The 27699-nt window shown below is 35.4% G+C and overlaps 3 protein-coding genes across 3 annotated transcripts; 2 read left to right on the top strand and 1 right to left on the bottom strand.

The window, feature by feature from the left end:
• The first annotated feature begins 1670 nt into the window (after positions 1–1670).
• Positions 1671–3425, top strand: LOC135616192 (transcription factor TCP15-like). The gene has a single exon (XM_065115381.1). The coding sequence runs from the start codon at positions 1899–1901 to the stop codon at positions 2907–2909; it is 1011 nt and encodes a 336-aa protein (XP_064971453.1). The 5' UTR covers positions 1671–1898; the 3' UTR covers positions 2910–3425.
• Positions 3426–3953: 528 nt separating this feature from the next.
• On the top strand, positions 3954–7818 carry LOC103992126 (HVA22-like protein a). The gene is made up of 5 exons (XM_009411719.3): positions 3954–4082; positions 5450–5476; positions 5570–5692; positions 6452–6695; positions 7419–7818. The coding sequence occupies exons 1-5, from the start codon at positions 4027–4029 to the stop codon at positions 7554–7556; spliced, it is 588 nt and encodes a 195-aa protein (XP_009409994.1). The 5' UTR covers positions 3954–4026; the 3' UTR covers positions 7557–7818.
• A 1898-nt stretch (positions 7819–9716) lies between these two features.
• On the bottom strand, positions 9717–10449 carry LOC135617522 (transcription factor ILI5-like). The gene is made up of 2 exons (XM_065117852.1): positions 10164–10449; positions 9717–10082 (listed from the first exon to the last, which is right to left on the bottom strand). Exons 1-2 carry the CDS (start codon positions 10263–10265, stop codon positions 9927–9929), a joined length of 258 nt encoding a protein of 85 aa, XP_064973924.1. The 5' UTR covers positions 10266–10449; the 3' UTR covers positions 9717–9926.
• Positions 10450–27699: the final 17250 nt, after the last annotated feature.

The raw sequence follows: 27699 nt of genomic DNA, 5'->3' as shown, positions 1-27699 counted from the left end.
TCAAAAAATAAAAAATAAATATATGATGATGTTATAATATTCTTCAATATTAACTTTTCAAATGGGTACTATCAAATTATACTCCGAATATATCTCATCATCTTTGATACCATATGAATAAAACTAATGTGGAACTTCTGAGCTGCTCTAGCTGGCTAATTGACCAGCTGAAATTTTTGCTTGTAGAACTGGGGAATTCACCTTTCTGTCATACAGGGCAGAAGGTGAAGTTTCTATTTCTATCCAGCCTACAAAACTTGCCTACCAAATCCACTCTTACATATGAGATAAGGTATTTGCTTAACTATCCAGCTTTTCGTGTCAGTGTCCTTTATTCTTATCCAACCTTCTTCACATCTTGGAACATTTTGTGGGGAAGTGCAACTATAGATTATCTTATTATCAATCATATAATTGTTTTACATGTCCAATGAAATCCTGTTTGTTCTTCACTTTGTTATTGAATTTGTCTGTGTGATATTTTTTTTTATATGGGCCAAATTAGCTGATGGTTTTGACTTTGAAAAAGCCTTTCCTTCTTCCTTTACTTTGCCCACCATCCCTGCTCAGCCATGAATTCTGGTTCATGCCCCCCCTGAAGAGCTCCTCCAAATGCCTTAACCCTTCAAAGAAGGCACAGCAAGAATCTATCTATAGTTTAACTTGTCTTAAAAGCTATAAAAAATACATTGCCCTCTCGTTCATTCCCCCCTTCCTTCTGTCCTTTTGAAGCCTTTGTAATGATTCCAAATCACACCTTTATTTTCCAGTGACATGCACTTTAAACAAAGAGAACCTGATGATTACATAGCCCAGTTTTCTGCAGTCTTATACATTACCACCCTTGCTGGCTTTGATTCCATTGCTTGGTGAACATTGTCAACCACCAGAATCAAGTACACAAATGCTGCAGGTCTACAAGTTTTTCTTTGATTGGGTAAGTTTTTTTTACATGGATTCATGCCCACCTCAATCAGTCTCTTCACCAGGTGAGTGATGAACACATCATGCATTCAGTCACCAACACTCACCCTATAATGCCAAATGCTGTTTCTCCATAACATGCACTTGTCTCCTATTATTTGGCACAAGAAAGGTACCACCATGGACATTGAGTGCATGTTGATGCTTTAATTATTAGATGTACGTCATGGAACTATTTCACCCAGCTCTAGTTACAGAAAAATCATTAGGAGAGAGGATGAGGAGCAAAAGGTTTAGCTCAAAAGCAGTACAAAGCAAGCGAAGCTATGCCCTAAAATTTTGAGCAAGAGACTAGCCATGAAAGAGGAGCTCGGCAACACTACTAGGGAGAGGATTCGGAGGACACATCCGGGGATCCAACCATGATAGTTAGTGAAAGGAGAGTGGTTTGTGCAGGAGAGAGAGGACCGACACAATCATCTTTCCTTTGCAGTCCCAGCTGGGTTTTTAACCTGGAGGATTGAATGATAAAGAGAACTGCATGTGGAGTAACAAAAGTCGAAGGGATGATAGTGAAATGAGGAGGTAGAAAAAGTTAAAGAGAGAACAAAAGCATGCATGCATGCTGAAGCGGTCCCTCAATTGCACTGCATTCCACCATGTAATGTTCACTCATTCCATTTGTTGCTTGAAGTTTTCTCCCTTATTCTCACCACTCTCTCCTGTGCATAACATGACATGAACCCTATCGCCCGTTTCATCCATCAATTTCTCTGTTCTCGTCACTGCCCGAGTTAAGTTGAGTCTCTCAGCTGCTCCTTTAGATCCACCATCTGTCACTTTGAACAATCAGAGCCTTTATATTTCTTTGTTCTTGGAGTTATTCCAAAGACACTAGTCGTTCGGACTGTTCTCGTTCCCACCACTCATAAAGCCTCAGAGTCCATATTCCACTGCCATGGTTTGATCCAAACATGGAGGGCGATGCAGGCGGACCTCGACGGCCAAACTTCCCTCTCCAGCTTCTCGAAAAGAAGGAAGCGAACTCGTACTCCACCTCGGGCTACGCCTCGTTCGCTATCTCCCCCAACCCCGCTGCGGGAGGCAGCGGCCATGAGCTCGTCGCTGATCTCCCGAGAAAGCCGGCGCCTAAGCGGAGCTCCACCAAGGACCAGCACACCAAAGTCGATGGCCGCGGCCGCCGCATCAGGATGCCCACCCTCTGCGCGGCGCGCGTGTTCCAGCTGACGCGCGAACTCGGCCACAAGTCGGACGGCCAGACCATCGAGTGGCTCCTACAGCAGGCCGAGCCGGCTGTCATCGCCGCCACCGGCAGTGGCACCATCCCTGCCAATTTCACATCCCTCGGCATCTCCCTACGACGCTCTGGCTCGAGCATCTCCACTCCTCCTGACTTCAACACCACGACCACTCCACTCACTGACCAGCGCATATGGGACTACGTCGGCAGCTCGGACTTCTCCTCCGACTGGCGGTCGTCGTCGTCATCATCATCATCATCATCCGTTCTCCTAAACTTCAATTCCGGTAGCGTTGGGCTCCACGCGTCATCAGATGCCAACAACGGAAACATTACCAAGCGCTGGTGGGAATCGGAGTTTCACCATCAACAGCAGCATCAGATGGAAGAACATAACCAGGCAAGCCACGGTCGGATCCCAGGAACTGTGTGGATGGTGACAAACCCTAACACACAAGGTATGGTAGGTGGTGGGGGAAGCGATGGCGAGCCAATCTGGGCATTCCCTCAGGTGGGCAGCAGCACCATGTTTAGAGGACCTGGATCCAGTGGGCTACATTTCATGAAGGCACCTACTTCCATGGCTCTTCTGCCAAGCCGGGAGCTGGGTCTCCATCCCGGTGGTAGTGGCGGTGGTGAGGGGCACATAGGGATCATGGCAGCCCCAGACAGTACTTCTCGGCCACCGAACACCTCCCAAGCGATGCGGTCGGGGCCACAATAAGCACTCGGACGTCGAGCAGGCCCGGCGCGTAGATCTCGATCGGTCCTCCAACCTTGCATGCATTCATGTCTTACGTTTGTCTCCTTTTCGATCCTTTGATTTTAATTTCTCTCATACAAATGCAAGCCATGTTCTGTGTGTGAATTCAGGATGACGTTTTCGTAGCTTTGTCAATGTGCTATAATGCAATCACCATTTCTTTCTTGTTTTATGAGTACCTTTGCTTCTTGTCCCTTATCTTCGCTTCCATGCGTCTGGAGACAAGTTCACTAGTTTTATGCAGGTCTTCAGATCTAATGGGGAAGACGACCGATCGCACACTAGCAGGCTCACACAGATTGAGGAGGCAAAACTCATTTGACCGTGATGGAATTGATCCTCGATGATCGATGATGAAGATCCTCGAGGCCGAACCACTCTTCAACGCCTTCTTTTCTGCAACAAAATCTTTGTCGGAAGCACCTCTCGATAGGTCCCTGCAAGATGGATTTATATAGTAGTGAGATTTATTGACAAGCCTTTTTTAGATGGGGAAATCCTAATCCCTTCTGTTTCGATTGCTGTCATCGTGAATTCGTTCCATTGTCATTTGTCCTCTTCTACCAAGCTGCCAGTCACATGTCTTGGAGATGAATGTGTCTCCTATCTCTTCAAATATTTTCAGTATTTTAAATTTGGTCCTTAGAAATTAGTTTTGTGCCTAATCCCATTTCATCTTGCGGTTAAAATTGGTGAATTCCGGTTCGATCGATATGCCATGGTCCGACCCGATGTCCGATGGGTTCGGATCGGACCGAGCTGGTGGGTTCGCTGACCAACTCCAGAAAACTACTCTCGTACGTCGACGTGACAACGAATCGGTCACATTAAATTAAATTTCATAGTTGAAGCGGAAACACAGCATGTAATTATAATGCCAAAACGGACGACGGTGGGGAAGGAACGCTTAAATAAGTTATAATCAACGGTAGATCCTTTGGTCGCATAAAAGTGTCTATGCGTGCCATTGAATAGAGGAGAGAGAAGAAGGTAAAGGACCTCCGTGGCTCTGGAATAAACAGAGAGATAGAAGAGGCGCGAGCGAGATAGAGGAGGGGGTTTTGGATCGAAGAGGAGAATGGGATCGGGTGCTTTCCTCAAGGTGGTGTTCAAAAACTTCGATGTTCTTGCCGGGTAGGATTTCCCTGCACCAAATCGATGCTTTTCTTGTTGGAATATCATCGCTTGAAGCATGCGATACGATCTTTAGGGCGATTCATGGTTCTGTTGGTTTTCTCCTTGTTCTTGATTTCAACCAATTCGAAGACCTCTTTCTTAGATTTCAGTCATCTGCCACCCTTTTGCCTAATTAGATTATTCTTTGTTTAGCTGTGAAGAACTTGTGGGGTCTGTTATTCTTCTGTAATAATTTTCTTTGTGACACAATTGCTGTAGAATTCTCATATTGTAATTTACGTCCGGGCACTTTTGCGTGCCGTCTCTTATCTAAACCCTTCTTCCCGTTGCCTCTTCCTTTTTCTTATGAAATTGTTGTTTTTAAAATTAGAACCGTTCCATTTTTTTTTTCTTGTAGAATTTGTACATCAGTTGGAAAATATTGTATGTAATCTCCTTCTAATCTTTTGGGAAATTCCCATCTGAGATTACCCGATGTGTTTTTTGTTCTACCGTATTAAGCTTTGATGTTCTCTATTTTAACTTGATTTGGATAATTAGTTTCTTGTAATTTTTCAATTCCATTTTCCTTGTTACCCTTGATTTAGTAGGCTTTTATTTATTTGTCACTTCAATTTGACTTACAAGGTGGGTAGATCAAACCATTCATGTGTACATCATATATCTCACAAACTTCTGTTGATGTCCGCTAGCTAATAAAGACTTTGACAATTTATCGCAGGATCCTAGGCTCCCAACTTCTGTTGTATGTATGTGTGTGTGTGTGTGTGTGTGTGTGTGTGTGTGTGTGTGTGTGTGTGTGTGTGTGTGTGTGTGTGTGTGTGTATGTATATATGTATATATATACATACATACATATATATATATATATATATATATATATATATATATATATATATATATATATATGTATATATATACACACACACACATACATACATACATATGTATATATATTTATATATGTATATATGTATATATATATATATATATATAGTCCTAGAATTGTGATGGATTTATGTTAGATTATAGCACAATAGTGGATTATCACAACTTTTTATAATGCATCATTTGCTATCACCGCAAATCTTAAAATCCTTATAGAAGACAATATCATCTTCTACCCATTTCTTTCTACCTTCAAATTCACTCCTGGTCTTCTACATGTTTCAGCTTACATGTAGCATTATAGGTCTTCTGGTTAAAGAATATATCTGTTGACCTGTTGTGTTGAGACAATGACTATTTCTTCTTTAAACAAATATTAACTTGTTCTAAGCATTTCTCATTTGACATGGTTACATTCTGGTTGTATTCCTGTTTTCTATGCATTGTTAAGCACTTTATCTGGTTTTGATTTGCAGGCCAGTCGTAACTCTTGTATATCCACTGTAAGTGGCAATTTTGACTTGATCCTTACACTTATATGAACTTTTTTCTTTTATAGTTTTCAATCAGAATTCAGCTCTGCTAGATCTTGACAGGTATGCATCAGTCAAAGCAATAGAAACCAAATCTCCTGTTGATGACCAACAATGGCTCACTTATTGGGTGTTGTACTCATTTATCACACTGTTTGAGCTTACTTTTGCAAAAGTACTAGAATGGTTAGTCATGATCTTTTTTCCTTCTTAGCTGATACCAGATGATTGTTCATTCTTTGTGCTTTTTTATTGGGCATCTATTCTTGGTTCTCCATTGTTCATGCACTTTCAATCTGATGAAGTATTACTTGCATGTTGATTCATTTGAACCTTTTTATTCGGAGACTAATGCCATAGTATCTTACTCTAAAAATGTGACAATTCTATTACTAACGATACATCTGTAATGCATCAGAAGGCTGCTTTTGGATTGTAGAAAATTTAACTTTCCACATAATGGCTAAAATATTAATCTTTTCAGGATTCCTTTGCTTGTGATGAAGATTAATTGACATTCAATATAGCAAATAGTAAACCAAGTTTACTATTTTAACCAAGCATGAAAACTATGCAACAACTAGCACATCATCAATATGCTTTGTAGGCACCTGACATTAATTAGTGCATGATGTGGTCTTTTTTGCACCGTTTTGCTTTTATATGGTCACGTTGCCAGATTCTCCTTAACTTTGTGAAATGCCTTTTCTTATTGCTGTCAGTCAATTGATTTTGTCCTAGTCTTACTTCTCATCATGCTGATTATTACAGTGCTGTCCTTACAGCACGGACTGTGACTCACTGAGTGGCATCACTCATACCCTTAGTATGGGTTTTGATCATATAAAATCCAAGCAGTGTTATCATTTCTATCCTGCATAAATTTGTTTCACACAAGGCATCAACTTATATTTCTATCTCTGTTGCAATTCACATGTGGGGTAGGATTCCCTTTTGGTCATACGCAAAATTGATGTTGAGCTGCTGGTTGGTCTTGCCCTACTTCAATGGTGCCGCTTATGTTTATCAACATTTTGTGAGGCCATTATTTGTGAACCATCAGACAGTAAACGTGTGGTATGTCCCCGGAAAGAAGGACACTTTCGACAAACCAGATGATTTGTTATCAGCTGCTGAGAGATACATCGAAGAGAATGGACCAGAAGCATTTGAAAAGCTAATAAGCAAGGTATGCTTGATTGATAACCTTTTTAGTTGTTGTTTTTCCTTGCTTCCAATGATAAAGTTATTGATCCCCCCTAAATCTTGCATGGCAGTAGCTTTGCGCGCTGGTTCACCCCTTTTGGCTTTTTCTTGTTTTTCTGATGCAGTGATTGCAATTTTTCATAATTCTCTAATCTGAATTTTTTTTTTTGGCTGTGTCAATGCTTAAAAACGTTGTTTAATGTAGGACCTATCGTAGAAACTTAAGTGTGTTTTACTATTTCAACTTAAACAAGACTATTGCTTTAGCAAATTTCTGTTTTCGTGACGAGAACAAATTGAACCATACATACTTTTTGTCATCATCAATTGATTTCACCTCTAGTCGAATATTTTTCCGATAAGACTTGAATGTAAAGTTATCAACCTCTGATGTGCTTCAGGATGCAGTTCATAGTAACTTCCTCTAGTTTTAATGTGATAAATTCTTCATCTTGCTTCAGAAGGCAGACAATACTGTTAGTCAGTATCACATTCTTTATGTTTCTCGATTTCTGATGTTTAACAATCGATCGAGATTTCTTTTGGCGGCTGTAATGTCTTCTGGACGTTCTTATCTCACTTCATTGACATTTTACTTGGACCCGAATACCATCTTCCTTCTAGGTATCCTTTTTAGTTTTCCTTTATCTTGAGAAAGTACAATAAGTAATACATTTTCCTTGTCTAACACAATCTTTATTTGCAGTCTGAAAGAGCATCTAAATCTAGGAGCAAGCGTACCATTTTGGAGGAGGCGCAAACCGTGGGAGTGTCTCATGCTGAAAGAGAATCTAAATCCTGGAGCGAAAACTACCCGATCTTTGATCAAGATTATAGATACTGAATCCTGAAACGTGTTTATTGTCGCTAGTAGGTGCGCCGACCACGTCTTCTCGTGCTTACCATCTTTTCTTGTTTCCCATAAGTTCAGCAAAAGTATACGACCATCTACTTTTTTCAGTTTGTTCACGTGTTCTTGCAATGAGTAGTAGGCTGGTGGATTAAACTGAGACGGGCCTTACGTTGTCTGGCTTTGTGCGAGTAATCTACTCTTGTTGCATTTTCTGTTTATTTTCTGGTGGAGAGAGATAACGCCATTGTTTTCATATTTGGTTTTGATTGATGCTTCAGTATTGAGCTTCATTGTTCATCAAACTGAGTCGTAGATCTGATGATTCCACGACATCTTCGAATTCAACAACCTTGACTGCCGTTTCGGCCACCGCAATCATGGAGCAATCAAGCAACCAAAAAAGTTGAGCCACGTCATATCACGTGACCACGTACGTCGCACGTGATTGCTCGATGATGACTCCTCGGTCGCCGACCACGGTAATCCAACAACTCAGACTAAAACGTGGCACCACAATTGCCTCCACGTGTCGCCCTCCGAACGACTACCACCTTTCACTCGTGGATTCAATATCTGTTCTCCACGTGGCCCGCCCGAGCCATCTCCGTTCTTCACATTTCACGCCTTTCAAATATCATACCCGCCCGGGTCGCGTGCCGTAAACGCAGCTGCAAACCTCCGCGCCTATCTCTCGTCCCTTTTACGCCCCCAGGAGTCCCCACTTTCTCGAAGTGAGACCCTTGCGGGAGAGAGACTTCATACGGCGGCGATCTCGATGGGCGTGGGTGGAGTGGAGGAGAAAGCGCCGCCGGACGTGGATGGGAGTATCCGATCCCGGCCGTTGGCCCACATCCAGGTGCGGAAGATCCGGGAGGAGGACCTCAGGATCGGCGACGGCGCCGGCGAGGGATTGAGCGCGAGGGACCACCGGTTCCCCGCCCTCCCTCATGACGCCACCGGTGCTGTTCTCTGCTCCAGATCCGCGCGGCCGTCCTCCCCGCTCGGGAACCGCAAGGCCGCGATCGGATCAGCTTAGGTTAGTTCTGTTCCCTTTCTGCATCTTTACTTTTAATGTTCTTTCCCAAATCGATCTGATCTCGTTTCCATCACTCGTCTCTATGATCCACCGTTCGCTTTCTCTCTTAGCTTGATCACTTCGATCGGACGGCAGTCGTTAAACGATGCTTTAATGCCCATTTTTCTTGCTACGGTCTTTTTTTTTAAAGATTTGTTATTGTCATGTGCAGGTCGCGCGGACCAGACTTCCTGTGCGTGAGAACGGGCGAATAATTTTCCTTTTTTTCTTTTTCTTGGGTTTGTTTTCCTCCTCGTCACTCTCTGGTGTACAAAGTTAGTTCAATTTTATTTTTGGCTATGTTAGGACTGGTCATACGCATACATATATGGATATAGAACAGTAGCTTTTCTCCATTTAAAGGAGATGTGCCGTTCGATTTCTGCCGGTTTTCTATTTGATCGAGGTAAGTTCTCGAGTCTGTCAAAGGGGGAGAAAACGCGTGAGAGAGGAAGAGGGAGGCGGAGGGTAGGTTCATTCGATTGCCCCGATCTGAAGCCAAGCGGTGGGCCCTCCACCCACTGGGCCTCCCGACGTCCTTACTCCTGAAGATCCATCGGACGGTGGATTCCGTAGCCGCCTGCACCAACGGCAGAGTTCGTAGCCTGAACTCTGCCTCGGTCGAAGTGAGTCATCCCTGTCATCACTTGTTTTCTTTTTGGATAAGAAAATTTTATTTGGAAGCCGATTAATGGTCGAGACACCCATAAAAGACACTTCCTACCCTACTCTTCCGTGTCCTCAAAAAATAATTAGTAGTTGCTGATCCAGGAAGTTCTATTATTAGTAGTTTTCGAACAAGGACATCAAAAAATGATTCAACAAAAGGAAATGGATGCAATGCATTTCAAGTTGACCATCTACAGTTGGATTTCAGAATTCACGGAAGCCAACATGCCTCGTGCCATTGATCTCATGCGAGCACATGGATATATATATATATATATATATATATATATATATATATATATATACACACTATGACCGTGACATTTAACAAGACGCCCCCCTCTCGCTTGCGTGTGGATAGAGCTACAGATGAGAAGCAGACATAAAATATAGGAGACAGAAGCAAGTAGAACTCGGATTGCATGAATATTTTTTGTTTTAAGCAGCTGTCGGTCGCTTGTCTGCAGAAGAAACAACTCGAGGCAGAACTCCAAAGTTAGGGAAAGATGTACAGGAAACTCGACGGAAACAGGTAAGTAAAATGGCACATTATATATGTGGATATGTTGGTGTTGACCTCCCTGACTAGAGATGAAGCAAAGTGAGGATAACTATGCTCAGGACCGGAGGAGGCTCCGGACGATCTCCGCCTCGGCGCTGTTGTTGTCCATGGTCTCCATGAGCGCCGACAGGCGGTCGCTAAGGTCGTCGACCTCCCGCCTGAGGCTCCTGATGTAGTTGCATGTCTCCTGCAGCAGCTTTGCTGATGAAGCCTACACATCAGAAAACAGGCGCAGGTCAGACTACCACCTGGGGAGCCGAGTTGAGTAACTTGGTAGGATGCGTTTGCTTACCCTGCCGGCCCCTCGTCGGCGGGTCTCCGGTAGCAGAGATTGTAGCTTGGAGATGAGCTCATTGATCTCCTCCTCTGAGATCCTGGACCTCCTACTGGACATCCTTTGGGAAGGCTGAAGTGATTTAGGAGGGAGAAGGGAAAGTGGTGCGAGAGAGCAGAGACAAAAAGGGAGGGAGGGAGAGAACTTTTATAGGGGACTTGGAGAGGGGAAACGAAGGGGGGTAGAGAGGTCTGGGGAAGTAGACTCGATGGAGCCTGAGAGCCCGGTAAAATAGGCCGAGGAGGATGAACCCTGTATCGGGAAAGCGTGGAGGCCCACATGTTCCCTACTGTCTCTTACCATGGTCCCATCGGGTTATCAAGCTCTCCGCTAATCATCTCCGGCCACTCCTCCCCCTCTCTGCCGTCAACCCTGTGTTAATATCTCCTGACGCTCAACCCGAGCAGTAGCCTGTGTGGCCTTGTCTCCCTCGTCTCAGCCTGAAACCTTGAGGATACTGCGCCTTGTCGTTTCCTCTGGGGAACTCATACATTAGAATACAAGTCCGAGATCTGGCGGCAATTAACTACAAGAATCGGATTCTGCCCATGTGAGGTGGTGTGGTCAGGCCGCAGCTCGTAGGCCAATCCATTGGCCCATCGTATCTCGCGGTTCCGAGTGCAATCAGGTCCCCAAACAGAGCCAGGGTGAGCCCTGTGCCTTAACATGAGGTGAATCCCACTTACACACAGCCACATGGGGCAGCTGCGCTCCTGTTCCACAGGAGTGGAAAGGCGCCCAACTCAGGGGAAGAGGGCAGGAAAGGTTGCCTTTTGGAGTGGGCATAAGTCACATGCGAGCAAGAGAGACAAGACAGTCAGCAACAGAATGTGGACATGGAGGGCAGGACAGTCCCCTCGTTCGAACCTACACCACAAGGGCTGCCCACAGATGCAGAAATCGCCATGTGAGTTGCCGCTTCAACATATACCCACAGTAAAAGAAGAGGGCCGAGGGAAGGAGTCAGTAGAAGAGTGGTTGACACGGGGGGGGGGGGAGGGGGGAGGGGGGAGCAAGGCACTTCACGTCCCTCTCCGACGTGATTGCATGGGTTAGGGACGGGGGAGGGTGCAGGATTTCGTGGGATGCTCCCTGCGCGTGGGGACCCACACGTGGCCATGTCTCACGGAACGCGTTTAGGTGCAGTAGTAGTAGGGTGGAGGGAAGAGGAAAGGACGAAGTGAGGTGGCGGTGGTGCGTGTCGGCTCCAAGTTTGTTTCTGTACCACAACCGTAAGCAAACGCCTCCCAACTGCCATGTGCGGTTGGTTTGGTCAGGTTAGATTACCAGTTAGGCTTACCATGACGTCAGGATGACGAGCGACTCCCCCCTCGCAACCCTTTTCTCAAGCATCAGTTATCTCAATTTTGGGTTCGATTCTATCGAACTCGATGATTTGATCCAATCTAACCCGTTTAATAGTAGCCGAATATCTAAGATAATTGATTTGTCCATCACTAGATTGGATTGTCAAAGTTTGGGACGGCACTGATTAATTAGGCACGAATGTTTGATATCCGTAGGTATAAATCGACAGAATGTTGAGCTGAGGCTTCTTTTTATTGAGTGCCATATGTTGGGATAATCGGATTAAGCGTGCCAGTTTACACAACGGTACGTCAGGAGATGATGATGATGATGATTGTTGTGTAAAAAGTTGCAAGCAATTCCTTCTTGCTATCAAATAATTGAGATGTCTTAAACTTGTTAGTGTCCAACATATATATGAGCCAATTCTTCTTGATTATTGCAGTATCATTGCAATAATACTGAGAAAATTTTAGACTTGTATTATTGCAGTGTTACAACCTCTTCAATTTTGCAGCCAAAGCATCTTGCAACCCACTCCAAATAGTCATATTTAGCCTATGCTTCCACGCATTCCCATTGTCAATTCCAAAATAGTGTTTCTTAATGCTATTTCATACTCGAGTGATCGGAGAAATATATATATATATATATATATATATATATATATATATATATATATATATATATATATATCTAACCGAGGCTTCACACGTGGTATTTTATAATAAAATAAGATAATTTATTTTTGATAAAATATTTTTTCTGACCATAAGTTTTTGAGAGGATAAGTTATAAAATTTAAAATAAGATATAATTATAGAAGTCTAACTCTTTTTTCTCTCGTCTTTACTTTCGAAAGTTTAATCATTAAAGGAATCAAATTGAGAATCCCTCTTAACATTAGTCTTAGCGTAGATCGATTCTATATCAAACATTTCGAAACACACCGAGCGAGTCTAGAAACTCCTAACACAAGTCATGTTGATCAACAACTTCATATCTATTATCGAGACAATTGATTATAACTCATAAAATAATTTTTTATTGTTAGATAAATATTAGACTCCTAACGTAAATCATATTCAAGCTAGTCATCGAAATAATAGATTATATCCAGTGAAATAATTTCTTATAAAACGAGTTCTTAGATTAAGAAAATAATAAATCCCTATCTCTCCTCCGTCATCTCTGTCTCATCCTCTTAAATGCATACGTCTGTCAAGTCCCTTATCGCTTGTAGCGTTTCAAGCGGTAGATCTTTTCATGCAATCGGAGTGTATCTCCAAGTTGTTCTTCGACGTTGACAACTACAGCGACAGGCGACCAACCACTTTAATGGCGATACTTAGGATCTCTCATGGAGTGCAAATGTGGCTTTAAAAGGACGTTGCTGTGCAAGTCCTGCTAATCATGGAGTGCAAATTGCATTACAGTTCTCTGCACCTTTTTTGTGGTAAACTAAGCATGAATTCTTAAGTAAAGTGTGTAGTCTAATCATTGAGCTTTCCAAAACTCTGTTTAATAACATTCATTTAAGTATCATTGGAATGTAGATGTCTCGATTTTTAGAGACAAGCTATTATTTTCAAGATTGCAATGGATTCCACTTGCAAGATAACATGGTGTTAAATATACCTGAAACACTCTCCAAACAAAAAGAAAGCTAATTTATCCTGAACTTATACACCATTTTCCACATCACAAAAGCAAGTTAATGGTTTAAAGAGAAGATAAAGATCAATAAATAAAGAACTTGTAAGAAAGTTGATATAAGATTTATATTACTTATATCTATAGAGAAAATTAATTTTTTATTATATAAAAATTAATATAAGAAATATCTATTTTAAGTTTAGCCAAATCCAAGCCCTACTAAAATTCTTACATTCCCTTCCACTTAAACCTTTAATAACCTTTGATGTTTTCTTCTACATCCCTCTCTCTTATCAAATTCGAGAGCTCTTTTTCCTTACTAAATCCATAATCCTAATTATAACCCTAAAAAAAATAGAATCTTATCAGAAGTAATTTAAATCTGATTTCTAAATATAATTAAAATTTGTAAGTAACATACTTATCAACATAGCACAGTAGAGAGACAGGACTCGAGTGCTATCAAAATCATCCAGTTGTGCATCCACCAACAAATATCGACAGCTCATTGAAAGCTAAAAGGGAAAAGGAAAGTGCAGTGCAGTGCAGTGCAGTGCAGTTCAGTGTGCTGCTCTCATGACCTTAAAGCAAGCTGAGCAACCTCAGAAGAATCTGTCCTATCTGAGAAGATAAAGTTGAACTGTGTCAGCTATAGAGCGATGCAACAGATGCATAGGCCCAGCGAGGAAGATGCTCACCACAAGGGAGACGAGTGTTGACCCCACTCAACTGTGACGACGTCGGTCTTGGCGGACCACTTGATCTGGTGGTCCTCGTCCTGATGAGATGTGATGGAAAAAGCTTCAACTGGAATAGGAGCGATTGCAGAGGGCATGCATTACCATCAGCTTTTTTCAGGGTTCATCTTCAACTCAATGTCTACTTTGGTCAATGACTTCGTACCTCGAGTACGATCATGGCTTATAATAATACACCATAGAGTGGTCGATGGATCGACCGACCGACTACTTTCGGTTGGCCCGTTGAAATATTGAGATACGATTTGATGTGTAACAATATAAATATATATCTTACGTTAGATTTTGTGCACTAACATGGATGGGGACTACAGTGGTAAGCTATGATGTTCGAATTATTCTCACGATCAACTCAACATCAATAATAATAATAATAATAATAATAATAATAATAATAATAATAATAATAATAATAATAATAATAATAATAATCTCTCTGGTTCACATGATAAATAATAAATATCGAGACCCGATTAAACTTGAAATATTGGTCATGTCATAAACTCATCTAATTTATCGAATAAACTCAACACACATTATAAAACAACTTTAGAAAATATGATTGTTCATCTAAGATGCATTCTCAAAAATCATCAAAAGAAAGTAGGATAAACATTCAAAGCAAATGGAAACATCTATCACAGTCACTAGAATCTAAAGGAATGGACGGAATAGAAGGGATAGAATCTGATGTAGAAATAATTTTGTGACCAAATCCTCTAAAACACACACACACACACAAATCTTTCCCGACACCGAAATATAGGAATTATTGGTTCTTTGACCGTCTCCCACCCATCAATACTACTCGAGTCATTAGTGATCGATGTTCACAAAATAATAATAAAAAGAGATGGAATGAATGAGAAAGTTTGCTGGTAGAGATGAATATGATGGTACTTTGAATACTAAGTTAGGAGATTATAGAGACACTTCTCAGATAAAATAAGAAAAAAATTATAAATCTGAAATGGAAAAATTATGCATACCATTACAAGAATGATCAACTCAATTTGATACTTTAGGATCAAAAAGTTAAAACCACCAATTTGAACATGTTAATGTAGATTCTAATTATTCGATGTATTGCGTCATAAAGACAACATTGGTTTATTTTTGGATATCTCGTAAGTCTCGTGTTAGAAGACATTTGGATTCGATAAGAGTCTTATAGAACTGTATTGAGAACATATTTGATAAATGCACTTTTGATTGCTAGATTAGTATAAAAAATCAAGTGTTGAATATGCTCTCTATTGAGTAAAGTAGCACATTCGAGGCTTTCTTATAAAGGGTCTCAGTAACCATAGGGATTAAGTGAGAGTTAAATTCATGAGAATAATTATATGAAATGATCGGATGTTACTCGAATGCAAAGTCTAATATGTCGTTAGATGTTGCAATTAATACCATTGTACATGATACGCTTGAGTGATGCGAGACACTAAAATATATAATGATGTGATGTTTAAATATCCACATATTAAATATTTTATTAGATTCAAGTAGATTTTATGTTAGAATAAAAAATTCTTTAAATAGAACGTATGAGGAGTGAAATATAAAAAAAATAATTTAGATTGACAATTGGTAGTGTCAATTAAAAATTGAACTGATCAAATGAAATCAATTAGACAAGAACTTGGCCAAACGACTGCATTATTCGGATCAGATACCGCTAGGTCAGAATCATGCAATAATAGAAGAATGGTGATGCTTGTGAACAAAGAGTATAGAGATGAAGGAATGTTAGCCCAAGAAACACATAAATTGTAGACCGAAGGTCATAGGTCTCACCCTAAAAGAGCCAAACAGAAACATGAGATGACTGTGTAATGATAGATTGAATCATCATAGACAAATAACATTGTGGTGACCCAACTAAACTAATCCAAAATTCAAAATGATCACAATACTATGTGATAATCAATAAGAGAAGTAAAAGAAATAAAAATAAAAAGAAGGATGAGCCTAGTGAAGAAAAAAAAGAGAGAACCGTTAGGCACAAAAATTGAAATACTCAAAATCAATGACACAATTATTATTTTTATTTGTCTTGATAATAAATTACTTCCAATGCTCACCCAAATCAAAATATATTTTATGAGAGAAATCATATTTAGTTCTCTAATTCTACTAAAGTCTTATAGAAGACCAGGAGTTAGATCCCATTATGGTGTCACTTAATAATGTAGTATATATTGATGCAAGTTCTTTAAGCCACAATAGATTATCATTTCAGGCTCTATACTTATTAGTATTTATTGGTGCAAAGTACTTGGACAATAATAAAAAAACATATAATAACATCATTAAATTTAATTTTTTAGGAATTTTTTAAAAAAATCTTAATAATGAATTTGGATCGGCCTATTTAAAGTCAGATTCATAGGTTAATTCGGTCTGATCTTGTAATATCTGAGTTTTATATATATTGAATTATAACCAGTATGTTAATGGAAGTATAAATAATATGTATATGTTACCCTCATTTTATGGTATCATTTGTAATGTATATAGTTCAAAAGTATGATAAATGATATATTTATATTTTTTTACTTTTAATATCAAAGTACATGCTTTTCAAAAATATCATTCTTAGTATTCTATAAAATATTAGTTGAGCATGCATAAACTTTAGTGTTTTTGTTAAGAATAGTGCAAGAAGTCAAAGTGTATTAGAGGACTTGAATATAAGGTTAAATTATGATAATAAGCATACATATATTGACTAGAAATGATAAATGAAATATAATCGACTTAAGTGAATCTTAAGACTTGAATAAATTTGAACATAATTAAAATAAATAATTTAAGTTTTAAACCTTATGTATATAGATGATTATAAACTTCTTAGTCATGGATAAAGTAATAAAAAATTAAATAGGAATACAAATCAAATAAGAGTATTGCACTGAATATTGAGATACTTAAGTGAGATTAAATGATGAATTTAGATATAAATGTACACTTAGTTTTATATGTTACCTAGTTTTCTATAAAATTTTATGATGGTTCAAGATCGTTTGGTCAGTTAGAATAGTGAAATAAAATATCTCTAAAAAATTGTACGATGGTTTGATTGATGCTAGCTAGTTCATTTGATTATAGAGTGAATTATTATAAAATTTAGTGATGAAATCTAAATAAAATTTTAGGTTAAGTATAATTTATTTTATGAGAGATCTTATCAAGTTTTTCTATGAATTATTGTAATAAATTCAAAAGGTAGGGTTTATAATTAAGGCATCTTATGACCCTCTACTCCCAATTTGATATGTATATCGCTTGTTAGCACGCTCGATCAATAAGAAATATAGTCTTTCATTGGCATCTTTATTTTTGAATTCAATCAAATAAGTATAAGTTTAATTTACTATAAAATAGTGATTATATAAATTATCATATGCATAAAGTATTTTGAAAAGTTTATTTCTATGAATATAATCGTGATGAGCTAAATATAAATATATATATTTTGTAAGAAAAAAATATATAAATTATGATAAAAAAAATTATTAGATTATATAACCCTATCTAATTGATAAGATCTATTATATGTCTAATTGGATTCTGATAAAGGTTATTGGCTAATAAAAAGAAAGTTTAATTATGATAAGATCCCTTAGGAGATGGTACTGATAAGAGAAACTCTTCTAATTACTTATCCTAGGCCCTTTACTCTTACTTATATATAGACAGGACATTCTAAGGACAATACATATGAGAAGATGAAGATACAAATACGAGATATGAATACATGACAATCATTGAGAGATTATAATCGACATCACTATGGTTTTTCGGATATGAAGATAGTGCATCTACAAATCAGATAAAAATCTTTCTAAATGGTATCAAAAGATATACATCATAAATATAATCCATTATTATTTGATTTTAATCTTAGCATTAAAGTTTCTTTGTATAATATATAGGATATTATGGTTTTTATGCTTCAAAAATGTCTTGCATGCATGTACATATGATGACGTGTGGTGTGGGAGTATACTTATTTTCTATAATATACAGTGTAGGAGTGCACAAATATGTTATAATATATAATGTAAGTATATACTATGATGTGTGGTGTAAGAGTACATGTATGTATTATAACATGCATGTAGGAGTGTACATTGTATTATGTTTTGTAGTGTGGGAATGCATGTATGTATTATTGCATACGATGTGAAAGTGCATGTATATTTTATGGCATGCAGTGTGACAGTGCATATATTTATTATAATGTATAGTATGGGAGTATACGTATATATTATAAAGACGTACAGTATAGGAGCACACATATATATATTATTATATGGTGCGTAGAAGTTCATAAATTTATTATATTTCCTATATATGCATATAAGCATTCTGAATTATTTCAGCATCAAATTTTATGTCCTTATTATGTATAGACTGTGTGCAGGATTATGCTTACTAAATAAATCATAAGATGAAGTATTTTTTTAATTATCTTATAATAATAATTTTAAATTATGGTATACATGATATGATGCATACTTACATGAATAAAACTACAAAGACTTATACTTACTGAATGATTACTTATTATTAATCTTATTTTATAAGTAAGTTTACTAGTAGGCATTTTATGTGTATAAATTTTGGACTTGTTATATTTATGTTTTTCTTTAGTTAGATGGTATAATTTTGTACCAGTGTCAAAAATACTATGTATAAGGGAAATCCTATTATTTTATTTAGTAATTAACATATTTTAATTTTAAAATTATTTACTTTCCACTACAACCCGATTGGTAGCAGTAATAAAAATTTAAAATATGATATTCTACTTTAGTTATGCATGCAAGGTATAAGTAGAACTAGGATTAGGGTGGTACAGGTTTGGGCGTCAAAATTTGGGTTAGGTCGATTTAGCTCAGATTGCTTCAAATTGGGTTGGGTCTGGTCATAACAGATTGAGTCGAACTTTATTGAATCTACGAACCAATATAACCTATGTAATGTAATTATTAACTCGAGCATAACAAAAGTATTTTTATCAAATCAATCAAAACTTCTTAAAACTACTAGCATATGATTCTATAATATTTAATATTATTTTATTTTTTATAATTTTAATGTGAATAAATTTTTAAATATAATATTTTTGAGTTAAATCGGTGATTGAGTGTAACTCGTTGAATTTTTATCAAATCTATCCAAACTTCTCCGAAACTATTAAGGTGAGATGATAATATATTTAACATCACTTTTCTATTTTATATAAATTTAAAATAATTAATATTTAAAATAAAATAATTTTAGGTTGAACTTATACTTTAGCATAACTTGAGAATAATATTAATATGATTTAAATATAATGCGAGTGTAACTCGAGTATAATTCTTTGAATCTTTACCAAACCTATCCAAACTTCTTAAGAACTATTATAGTGAGGTGCTAATATATTTATTATTATTTTTTATTTTTATTTAAATTTAGGGTGATTATTTTTGAAATAAAATATTTTTATGTGAATTTGTGATCGAGTATAACTCGAATATAATTTAAGTTAATTTTTAACAAATCAATCTAAGCTTCTCCAAAACTATTAGCACATATTCTAAGATATATAGCATTATTTTTCTTAATTTTTGTGAGTTTATAATGATTAAGTTTTAAAATAAGATATTTTTGGGTTGAATATACATAATTGAGTGTAATTCAAGAAACCAATCATAATTGAGTGTAAAATAACATAATTGAGTGTAATTCAAGTTAAGTTTTAACAAACCAATCTAAACTTCTTCGAACTACTAATATATTATTATAAGATTTTTAGCATTACTTTTTTTATTTTTTATAAATTTAGAATAATTAAAATTTTTAAATAATGTATTACCCCTTAGTAATCCCACTATAAGTCTAGACGATACCATCGCTCTTGAGTAGTATACTACTAGATGTATGAACTGTAGTATTGCTTGGTGAGTAGTACCATCGTATGTTTAAGAAATTATTTTTGTTAAATATATGATCAAGTGTAACTAAGTTAATTTTTATTTAAACCAATCTAAACTTCTCTACAACTACTAGGACGTGTTTTTAATTTACGATGGATTAAGGATAATTTTATATAAAATATATATTTTTAATATATTCTATGAATGAGTATAATCCAAGTGTAATAATTTTTTAATAATTTAAGATAATTTTAAAAAATAATATATTTTTTAGTTTTATTATAAATATATGATAGAAATTAATATATTTTTAATATATTCTATGAATGGGTATAATTCAAGGGCAACAATTAATCTAATCTGCAATGAACTATAAGAAGGAGGAGGATGAGGGAGGGGAGGAAGGGAGGGAGGTAGTAGTATAGGAGTAGAAGGAAAAAAGAAGAGGTGGAGGAGAAGGTGAGAAAGGTAGAGAAGGGAGAGAGGGAGGAGGAAATCACCACGAAGGGGGAGCAGACGAACTAAGGAGGAGCAGGTGATAGTGGAGGTGGATGAGAAGGGGGAGGAGGCCAAAGCCCAATGTAGAGGGTAAGGAAGAAGATAAAGGGTAGGGAGAGAAGGTAACGATTTGGGAGAAGTTAGGGTAGAGACAAAGAGACAAATTTATTCAATTTAGTCCAATTCATTCGGTTCTAAAAATCCAATTAAACATTTGAAAAACAATTATCATTTTTGGTCAAAACCCAATAAAATGATGCTTGGGGATAAAAAATCCGTAGGGGCTCCACAAAACTCATTATTAGATGTTTCTTTCTTTAAATTTCTAAGGTGGGAGAGGCCTTTGGATTTTATATCTTATTTATAAATCTTTTTTTAAATTTCTAAGTTCTTTATTAGTGCGTAGCATGCATATGTTTGATCTTTAGTATAAGTGCTTTGTGTTTAAAATTAATATGTATTGTAGGATTATTTATTGATGACATGATCCGCAATGCAAATTATGTATTGTAGGATTATTTACACGTTTGTATGATCGTGTTCTATTTTAGTTATTGTTGATTTTATATATTACTATCGTAGTATATGGTTTTGTCTATCGAAGGATGACGAATTAAAAGTATTGAGTGTTAGATTATGTAGCCCTTTATAATTGGATAAAATGGTATAAAAAATATATGTATCATAAAATCGATCTAATATTATTTGATTTCAATCCTAGCATAAAAGTTTTTTCGCATTACATATAGTATATAATAGTTTTTATATTTACAATTTATATCAGAGCCTAGGTTCTTGAAATCAAATACCTTACGTCTATTATTTTTTTTATTTATGATGTTTGAATAATCCATGTATTATTGATATGTCTTCCGATCTATCTCTGAGATTCTTTATATCATCGTCTTCTAGATATCGAAGTAGCAATGGTCGTTGTGTAGCATCGCTACCTGCGTACAACCAACAGATTTGTTGACGACAACAATTACACTAGGCAGCATGCGCACCACACCAGCATCAGCAACTGCGGGCGACCACGTATTACAGCAGCCACACTAGCGATGGTCGCGGGCTGAGCGTTGGACTGATCGTGTAGGCGGTGGCCGAGCATGGGTAGCAGTCACGCACAAGCGTGTAGGAAGCCACACGGGCGACAACACACATATGCAACAGTCGCATGGGGCTAGAACTTGCGTATAGGTGGCGACCGCACGAGGGCAGCAGTCATGCCCAGGCGACAGCTGCTTCTAAGCGGCAGATGTGCGTGGGCAAGCCATGCCCATGCAGTAGTCGCGGGTCGAGTTAGTGCTGTAGGGCGGTCGTATAGTCGACAGCTAGCCGCAGGCAGCAATGCCACGGTGGCAGTAGCCATGCAAAGGCGATGGTCACACGGCGGCAGTCGCATAGGCAATGGTGATGCAGGTAGCAGGTTTTTGGAAAAATTACGATTTTTCCCTAGAGTTGCCTTTTGGTCAAATCACAGCTTTGCACTTTTGTATTTTATTAATGACTTTTAGTATTTTAATAGTTCTACTCTTTAGAAATATCATAATTATACCTTATATCATTTCAATAAAATTATAGTTTTGCCCTTATAAAATTAAGAATTTCTAATTTATATCCTTAATTATAAAATTGATTTATTATAATTGTGATTGAATTTGATCATGATTATATTTTGATTATTTGATTGAATTTAGGTTTAGATTATAAAAAAATATAAATTATGATTTTCTTTTATAGTTTTCTTACATTTTACATGTGGTAAATAAAATCTAATTATTATTCTTAGATAACTTTTTTTAGTCATTTATATGTATATATTTGAAATTATGAAATAATATTTATCTTTCACATGAAGGCATGATTTATGTGTTATAATAATTATGATTATTATATAAGTTTTTCTTTTGTTAATTAATGTTCAATAATTATTATAGTTGTTATTCTATTATTGAACTACTTAGCGTAAATTAACTTAAAGAAATTTGATGAATATTATTTGTAACTTATCTCCCTAAGTTTTATTTGACTTGTAGCCGTTAAACTAGCCTTGGATGATAGGTTTTATGGGATATAAATTACAATAAAAGTTTTCTTATTTATAGAATATTTTAAACTATATTATTATATTATTATATTGGTCTTATAACTGCCAAAGTAACATAGATCAACTTATAAAATTACATTAAGGAATTAGTCCTAAATGATATTAAGAAAATAATATTCACAATAATTAGAAGATTTAGATAATCCCAAAGGAAAATCTACTTTAAATAATTATGTGATGGGGTATGATGATATTGTTTTGGATATCTTTACAATTTAATATTGTATACCTAAAGGTAGTAACTCTATTCCATGTACTAGTCCTCCTTAGATGATCTTAAATATATATCAATATTTCACCTAAAAGTGAAATATAGATTATATCAATAGTTTATCATATTTTGAAAAACTTAAAGAATTAATGTTATTTTATATTTTGCAGTGGTACTTCCATCCATACATTATTATGCTTTTAATATCCCTATACTCTCTGGATCAAATTATTCAAAATGGTTAGAATATATGTAATTCACACTAGGTGTATTAGATCTTAACTTAGCATTGCTTGTTGAAAAGCTCACAGACTTGATTGATGAAAGTACTATAGAACAAGTTAATGAAATGAAGGCTTGGGAAAGATATGATAGGTTTAGTTTAATGTTCATAAGAATGAATTTTACAAATAATATAAAAACTTCATTACCGATTGCAACTAGCGCACAGGAATATTTAAAGGTTATTGAAGACAAATTTAAATATGATGATAAGTTATTGGCTAGCACACTAATGAAAGAACTAACTATAGCTTAATATGATGGCACTCGAGGAATTCAAGATCACATTCTCAATATGGTTGATAAAGTTACAAAACTTAAAGCATTAGGCATGATTGTTGATGAGTTTTTCCTCGTCCATTTCATTACTCTCTTCCTTCTCAGTTTAGCTCATTCAAGATTCACTACAATATAAATAAGGATAAGTGAGACTTAAATAAGTTAACTAGTACGTGTATTTAGGAAGAATTAAGATTAAGGTAGGAAAGTTCATATAATGTCATGATTACTACTCAAAGAGTTAGTAATAAGAAAAAAAATTTGAAACATCATCCATTAAAGAAATTTATCAAGTCTAAAAATGTTAAACAAACTAATGAATAGAAAGCTTTTACAGCAAAGTGTTTCTTTTATGGCAAGAAAAAATATGTGAAGAAGGACTGCATTAAATGTAAGACTTGGTTTGAAAAAAAAGATATAAACTCGATCTTTGTATGTTTCGAATCAAACATTACATAAGTTCCTTCTAATACTTAATGGATTGATTCTAGTGCTCTTATGTTACCAATAATATGTAGATATTTTTTTAATCTGAAAATCAAAAGAATATGAAAGATTCATCGTTATAGGAAATTGTTTCAAAGCAAAAGTGGTGTCAGTAGGGACTTATCGTCTACGCCTAGAGACGGGTCATCTAATGGATCTTGTTGACACATGTTATATTTCTACTATTTCTAAAAATTTAGTTTCTTTATCTAAAATTAATGAGTTAGGATATTATCTTTTTTTTTATAATGGTAAACTCAGTATATTTTATGATTCAATAAAAGTTGGATCTAGAATTCTGTATGATTATTTGTACAGGATTAATTTGAATCTTAAGTTTGCAAAGACATTATTGACTATACAATCAAGTGTTGGATTGAAATGTAGTTTCAATAATTAAAGATGTTCTATATTATGGTATAAACAATTAAAGAATATATCTAAGGAAATAATTAAAAGATTAGTGAGGATAACATTTTAGAATATTTAGACTTCACTAATTTTGATGTTTGTATATATTGCATTAAGGAAAATCAAACTAAACATACAAAAAAAAATGCCACAAGAAATAAAGAGCTCCTTGAGATTATTCATACTAATATATGCATACTACTCTATATTTCATATTTTAGTGGAAAAATATATTTCATCACATTTATAGACGACCTATCCAAATATGACTATGTTTATCTAATAGATAAAAAGTCTCATGTCGTTTATACTATTGAAGTATATATAAAAGAAATCGAGAAACAATTATATAGAAAAGTTAAAATTATCAGATCTGGCAAGGGTGATCAATTTTATGGCAGATATGATGAATCCGATTAAAATGTTAGTCATTTTACTAGATTTCTAGAACAATAGGGTATTTGTGCTCAGTATGCATTACTAGATATACCACAAGATATTATTGAAAGGTGAAATTGTACTCTTATGAATATGTTTAGGAGCATGATAAGTTATTTTTGAGTCAATGTGAGGTGAAGCTCTTAGGATAGCTATGTACATTTTGAACAGAGTTCTTAATAAGTTGGTTTCATTAACTCTATTTGAGTAATGGACTAATAAAAAGCCCGATATTTATATATTTGAGAGTGTCATGTAGAGATAAAAGTATTTAATCCACATAAAAAGAAAGTCGATCCAAGAACTATTTCTGGATATTTTATTGGTTATCCAAAAACATCCAAGAAATACAGATTTTATTATCCTAATCATAGTACGAGGATTAGAATCTAATAATACAAGATTCCTAGAAAATGAAAAAAATTAATGGGGGTGAAAAATCTTGAATGATCAATTTTGATATTGAGAAGATTTAGGTTAATTCTCCCGTATCATCTCCTATTTGAAAAATTATTATTCCTCGAATCATTGACAAAATTGATGAGAGTAAACAATAAAATAACATCGATAAACTTTAACACGACATTGATGTCGTAGTTGATGATCTTGTAAAACAATCACAATTGACAACTTTGAAAAGATCTCAAAGGAAAAGGAAATATACCATTTCTGATGATTATCTAGTATATTTGCAAGAATCATATTATTATATATGAATAAAAGAGACCTCTTATCACGGGCCATAGAAAGTAACGATTTTAAAAAATGGTATAATGTAATGAAAAAAAGTTAAAATCAATGGTCTAGAATGGTGTTTGGGAACTCATTGAATTGTCCAATAATTATAAAATAGTCGATTGTAAATGAGATTTTAAGGTAAAATATGACTTAGTAGATAATATCGAATAATATAAAGTCAAACTTGTGATCAAAGGTTTTTCTCAGAAAGAATGCATCGACTACAATGAAACTTTTTCTCTAGTTTCTAGAAAAGACTCGTTGAGAATTATTATAACATTAGTAGTTCACTATGATCTTGAGTTACATCAGATGGATATGAAAATAGTATTTCTGAATGGGGATCTGGGTAAGAAAATCCATATAGAATAACTTGAAGGATTCATAGAAAAGGAAAAAGAAATTTGAGCTTGTAAACATAAGAAATCCATTTATGGCCTTAAACAAGCTTCCAGACAATGATATATAAAGTTTTATGATATCATTACTTCCTTCGGATTTAAGGAAAATACTATTGATCAGTGCATATATATGAAAGTCAATGGGATTATTATATTAGTCTTATATGTGGATGATATTTTACTTGCTAATAGTGATCTTGGTTTATTGCATGAAACCAAGATATTTCTTAGCAAGAACTTTAAGATAGTTGATATGAATAAGGTAAACTATGTTATTGGCATTGAGATATTCAGAGATAGATCTCAAGAATTATTATGATTGTCTTAAAAAGAATATATTAATCATTAAGAGATTTAATATGCAGTTTTGCTTAGTTAATGATATACCTATTACTAGAGATAAAAAATTTAACCAAAATCAATGCCTGAAAAATGACTTACAAAGGAATCAAATGAAGAATATTTTTTATGGGTGTATAATTGGAAGTCTATTATATGCTAAAACATGTACAAGATCATATATTAATTTTGTAGTTACAATGTTGGAGATCAAAGTAGCTTGAAGTGACGGGATATTCAGATGTTGATTTTGTAAATTACCTTGATAGTAGGAAGTTCACTTCAGGATTTGTATTCATCTTAGTTGGTGGGGTAATTTATTAAAAAAGTACAAAGTAATCGCTTATTACATCATCAATAATAGAGGCTGAATTTGTGGCATGCTTTGAGGCCACAAATCAATCTTTATGACTGTGAAATTTCATCTCAAGATTTGGTGTGGTCGACTCAATTGTTAGGCCATTAAAGATATTTTGTGATAATATCGTAACAATATTCTTCTCTAAAAATGATAAGTGCTCTAGTGATTCCAAGCACATCAAGATAAAATACTTGGTGGTTTGAGAAAGAGTCCAGAAACAATAAGTGTTAATTGAGAACCTGAGCACCACTATGATGATTGTTGATCCATTTACCAAAGTTTTACAGTGTAAAATATTTAAAGAATATATTCATAGAATGAGATTTATGAGCAAGCCATAAAAGATATAATGATATATGTTTAGGTGGATGCTATTATTGATATTTATTTTGCATGATTAAAGTTATTTATTTATGTTATCCTGTTACATTTATGTTTACACATATTATAATTTAATGTAATAATAGGATTGTCTTGACAAGACAAATTACATGGGTCATTATGGACTATATTAGGAAAGAGTAATAATGTTATGGTATATAGAAGTGAGTATGACATTGATTATATATAATTGCTATGACTCGTAGTAATAGTTGGACTTAATATAATATTATTATATTTATTGGACTTATTGACTTATTTTTTAAAATTCATGGTTGTATATAAAATGCTTTTCAATTTTTTTTAGAATCTAATTAGGTAAAATTATTTTTAAATAAATTTTATTTTATTTATTTTGATTTTGAATATCTTTTATATTTTATCAATTATTCGGCCAAGTAAGAGAATGTTAGATTATGTAACATTGTATAATTGAATAAGACATATAATAGAACTAATTGGATTTGGATAACAGATATTGTCTAATAGAAAAGAAGATTATATTAAAATATGATTCCTTAGGGGATGCCCTTGATGGGAGAAACTCTCCTAATAACTTATCTTAGACCCTTTGCTCTCGCTTATAAATAAACATGACCTTTAGGAGCTGTAGGAAAGTATATATGCGACATCACATATGCAGCAAAAGAACATAAAATTAAAATCTCAAATTTTCATAAAAAGGTTTCATCATCGTGCGAAGATTGGTGCGTAAAAACCTACGAAACTAAAAAACACATGTGAGATAGTTGTGTTACTTAGGGAGATCGTATATCCCTAAATTTCTATAGATATATGGGAGAGGATGAAGGAGAGAGGAGAATAAGAGGTGACAACTAAGAAGCCTAGCCTATGGCCATTTGATTTTCTCCTATTTATGAAAGCCCCTTGTCAATTTAACTCTAAT

The sequence above is a fragment of the Musa acuminata genome, chromosome BXJ2-7 (assembly GCF_036884655.1).
Source record: "Musa acuminata AAA Group cultivar baxijiao chromosome BXJ2-7, Cavendish_Baxijiao_AAA, whole genome shotgun sequence".
Classification (NCBI taxonomy): domain Eukaryota; kingdom Viridiplantae; phylum Streptophyta; class Magnoliopsida; order Zingiberales; family Musaceae; genus Musa; species Musa acuminata.
This window is presented reverse-complemented; position numbering and strand designations above follow the sequence as displayed.

Excerpts from the sequence above, each read along its gene's own strand:
- LOC103992126 (XM_009411719.3), top strand. The coding sequence starts at position 4,027 with ATGGGATCGGGTGCTTTCCTCAAGGTGGTGTTCAAAAACTTCGATGTT. Across the intron at positions 4,083-5,449 it reads AACTTCGATGTTCTTGCCGG|GCCAGTCGTAACTCTTGTAT; the intron begins GTAGGATTTCCC and ends TTTGATTTGCAG. Across the intron at positions 5,693-6,451 it reads TTTGCAAAAGTACTAGAATG|GATTCCCTTTTGGTCATACG; the intron begins GTTAGTCATGAT and ends CATGTGGGGTAG.
- LOC135617522 (XM_065117852.1), bottom strand. The coding sequence starts at position 10,265 with ATGTCCAGTAGGAGGTCCAGGATCTCAGAGGAGGAGATCAATGAGCTC. Across the intron at positions 10,083-10,163 it reads GCCGACGAGGGGCCGGCAGG|GCTTCATCAGCAAAGCTGCT; the intron begins GTAAGCAAACGC and ends TCTGATGTGTAG.
- LOC135616192 (XM_065115381.1), top strand. The coding sequence starts at position 1,899 with ATGGAGGGCGATGCAGGCGGACCTCGACGGCCAAACTTCCCTCTCCAG.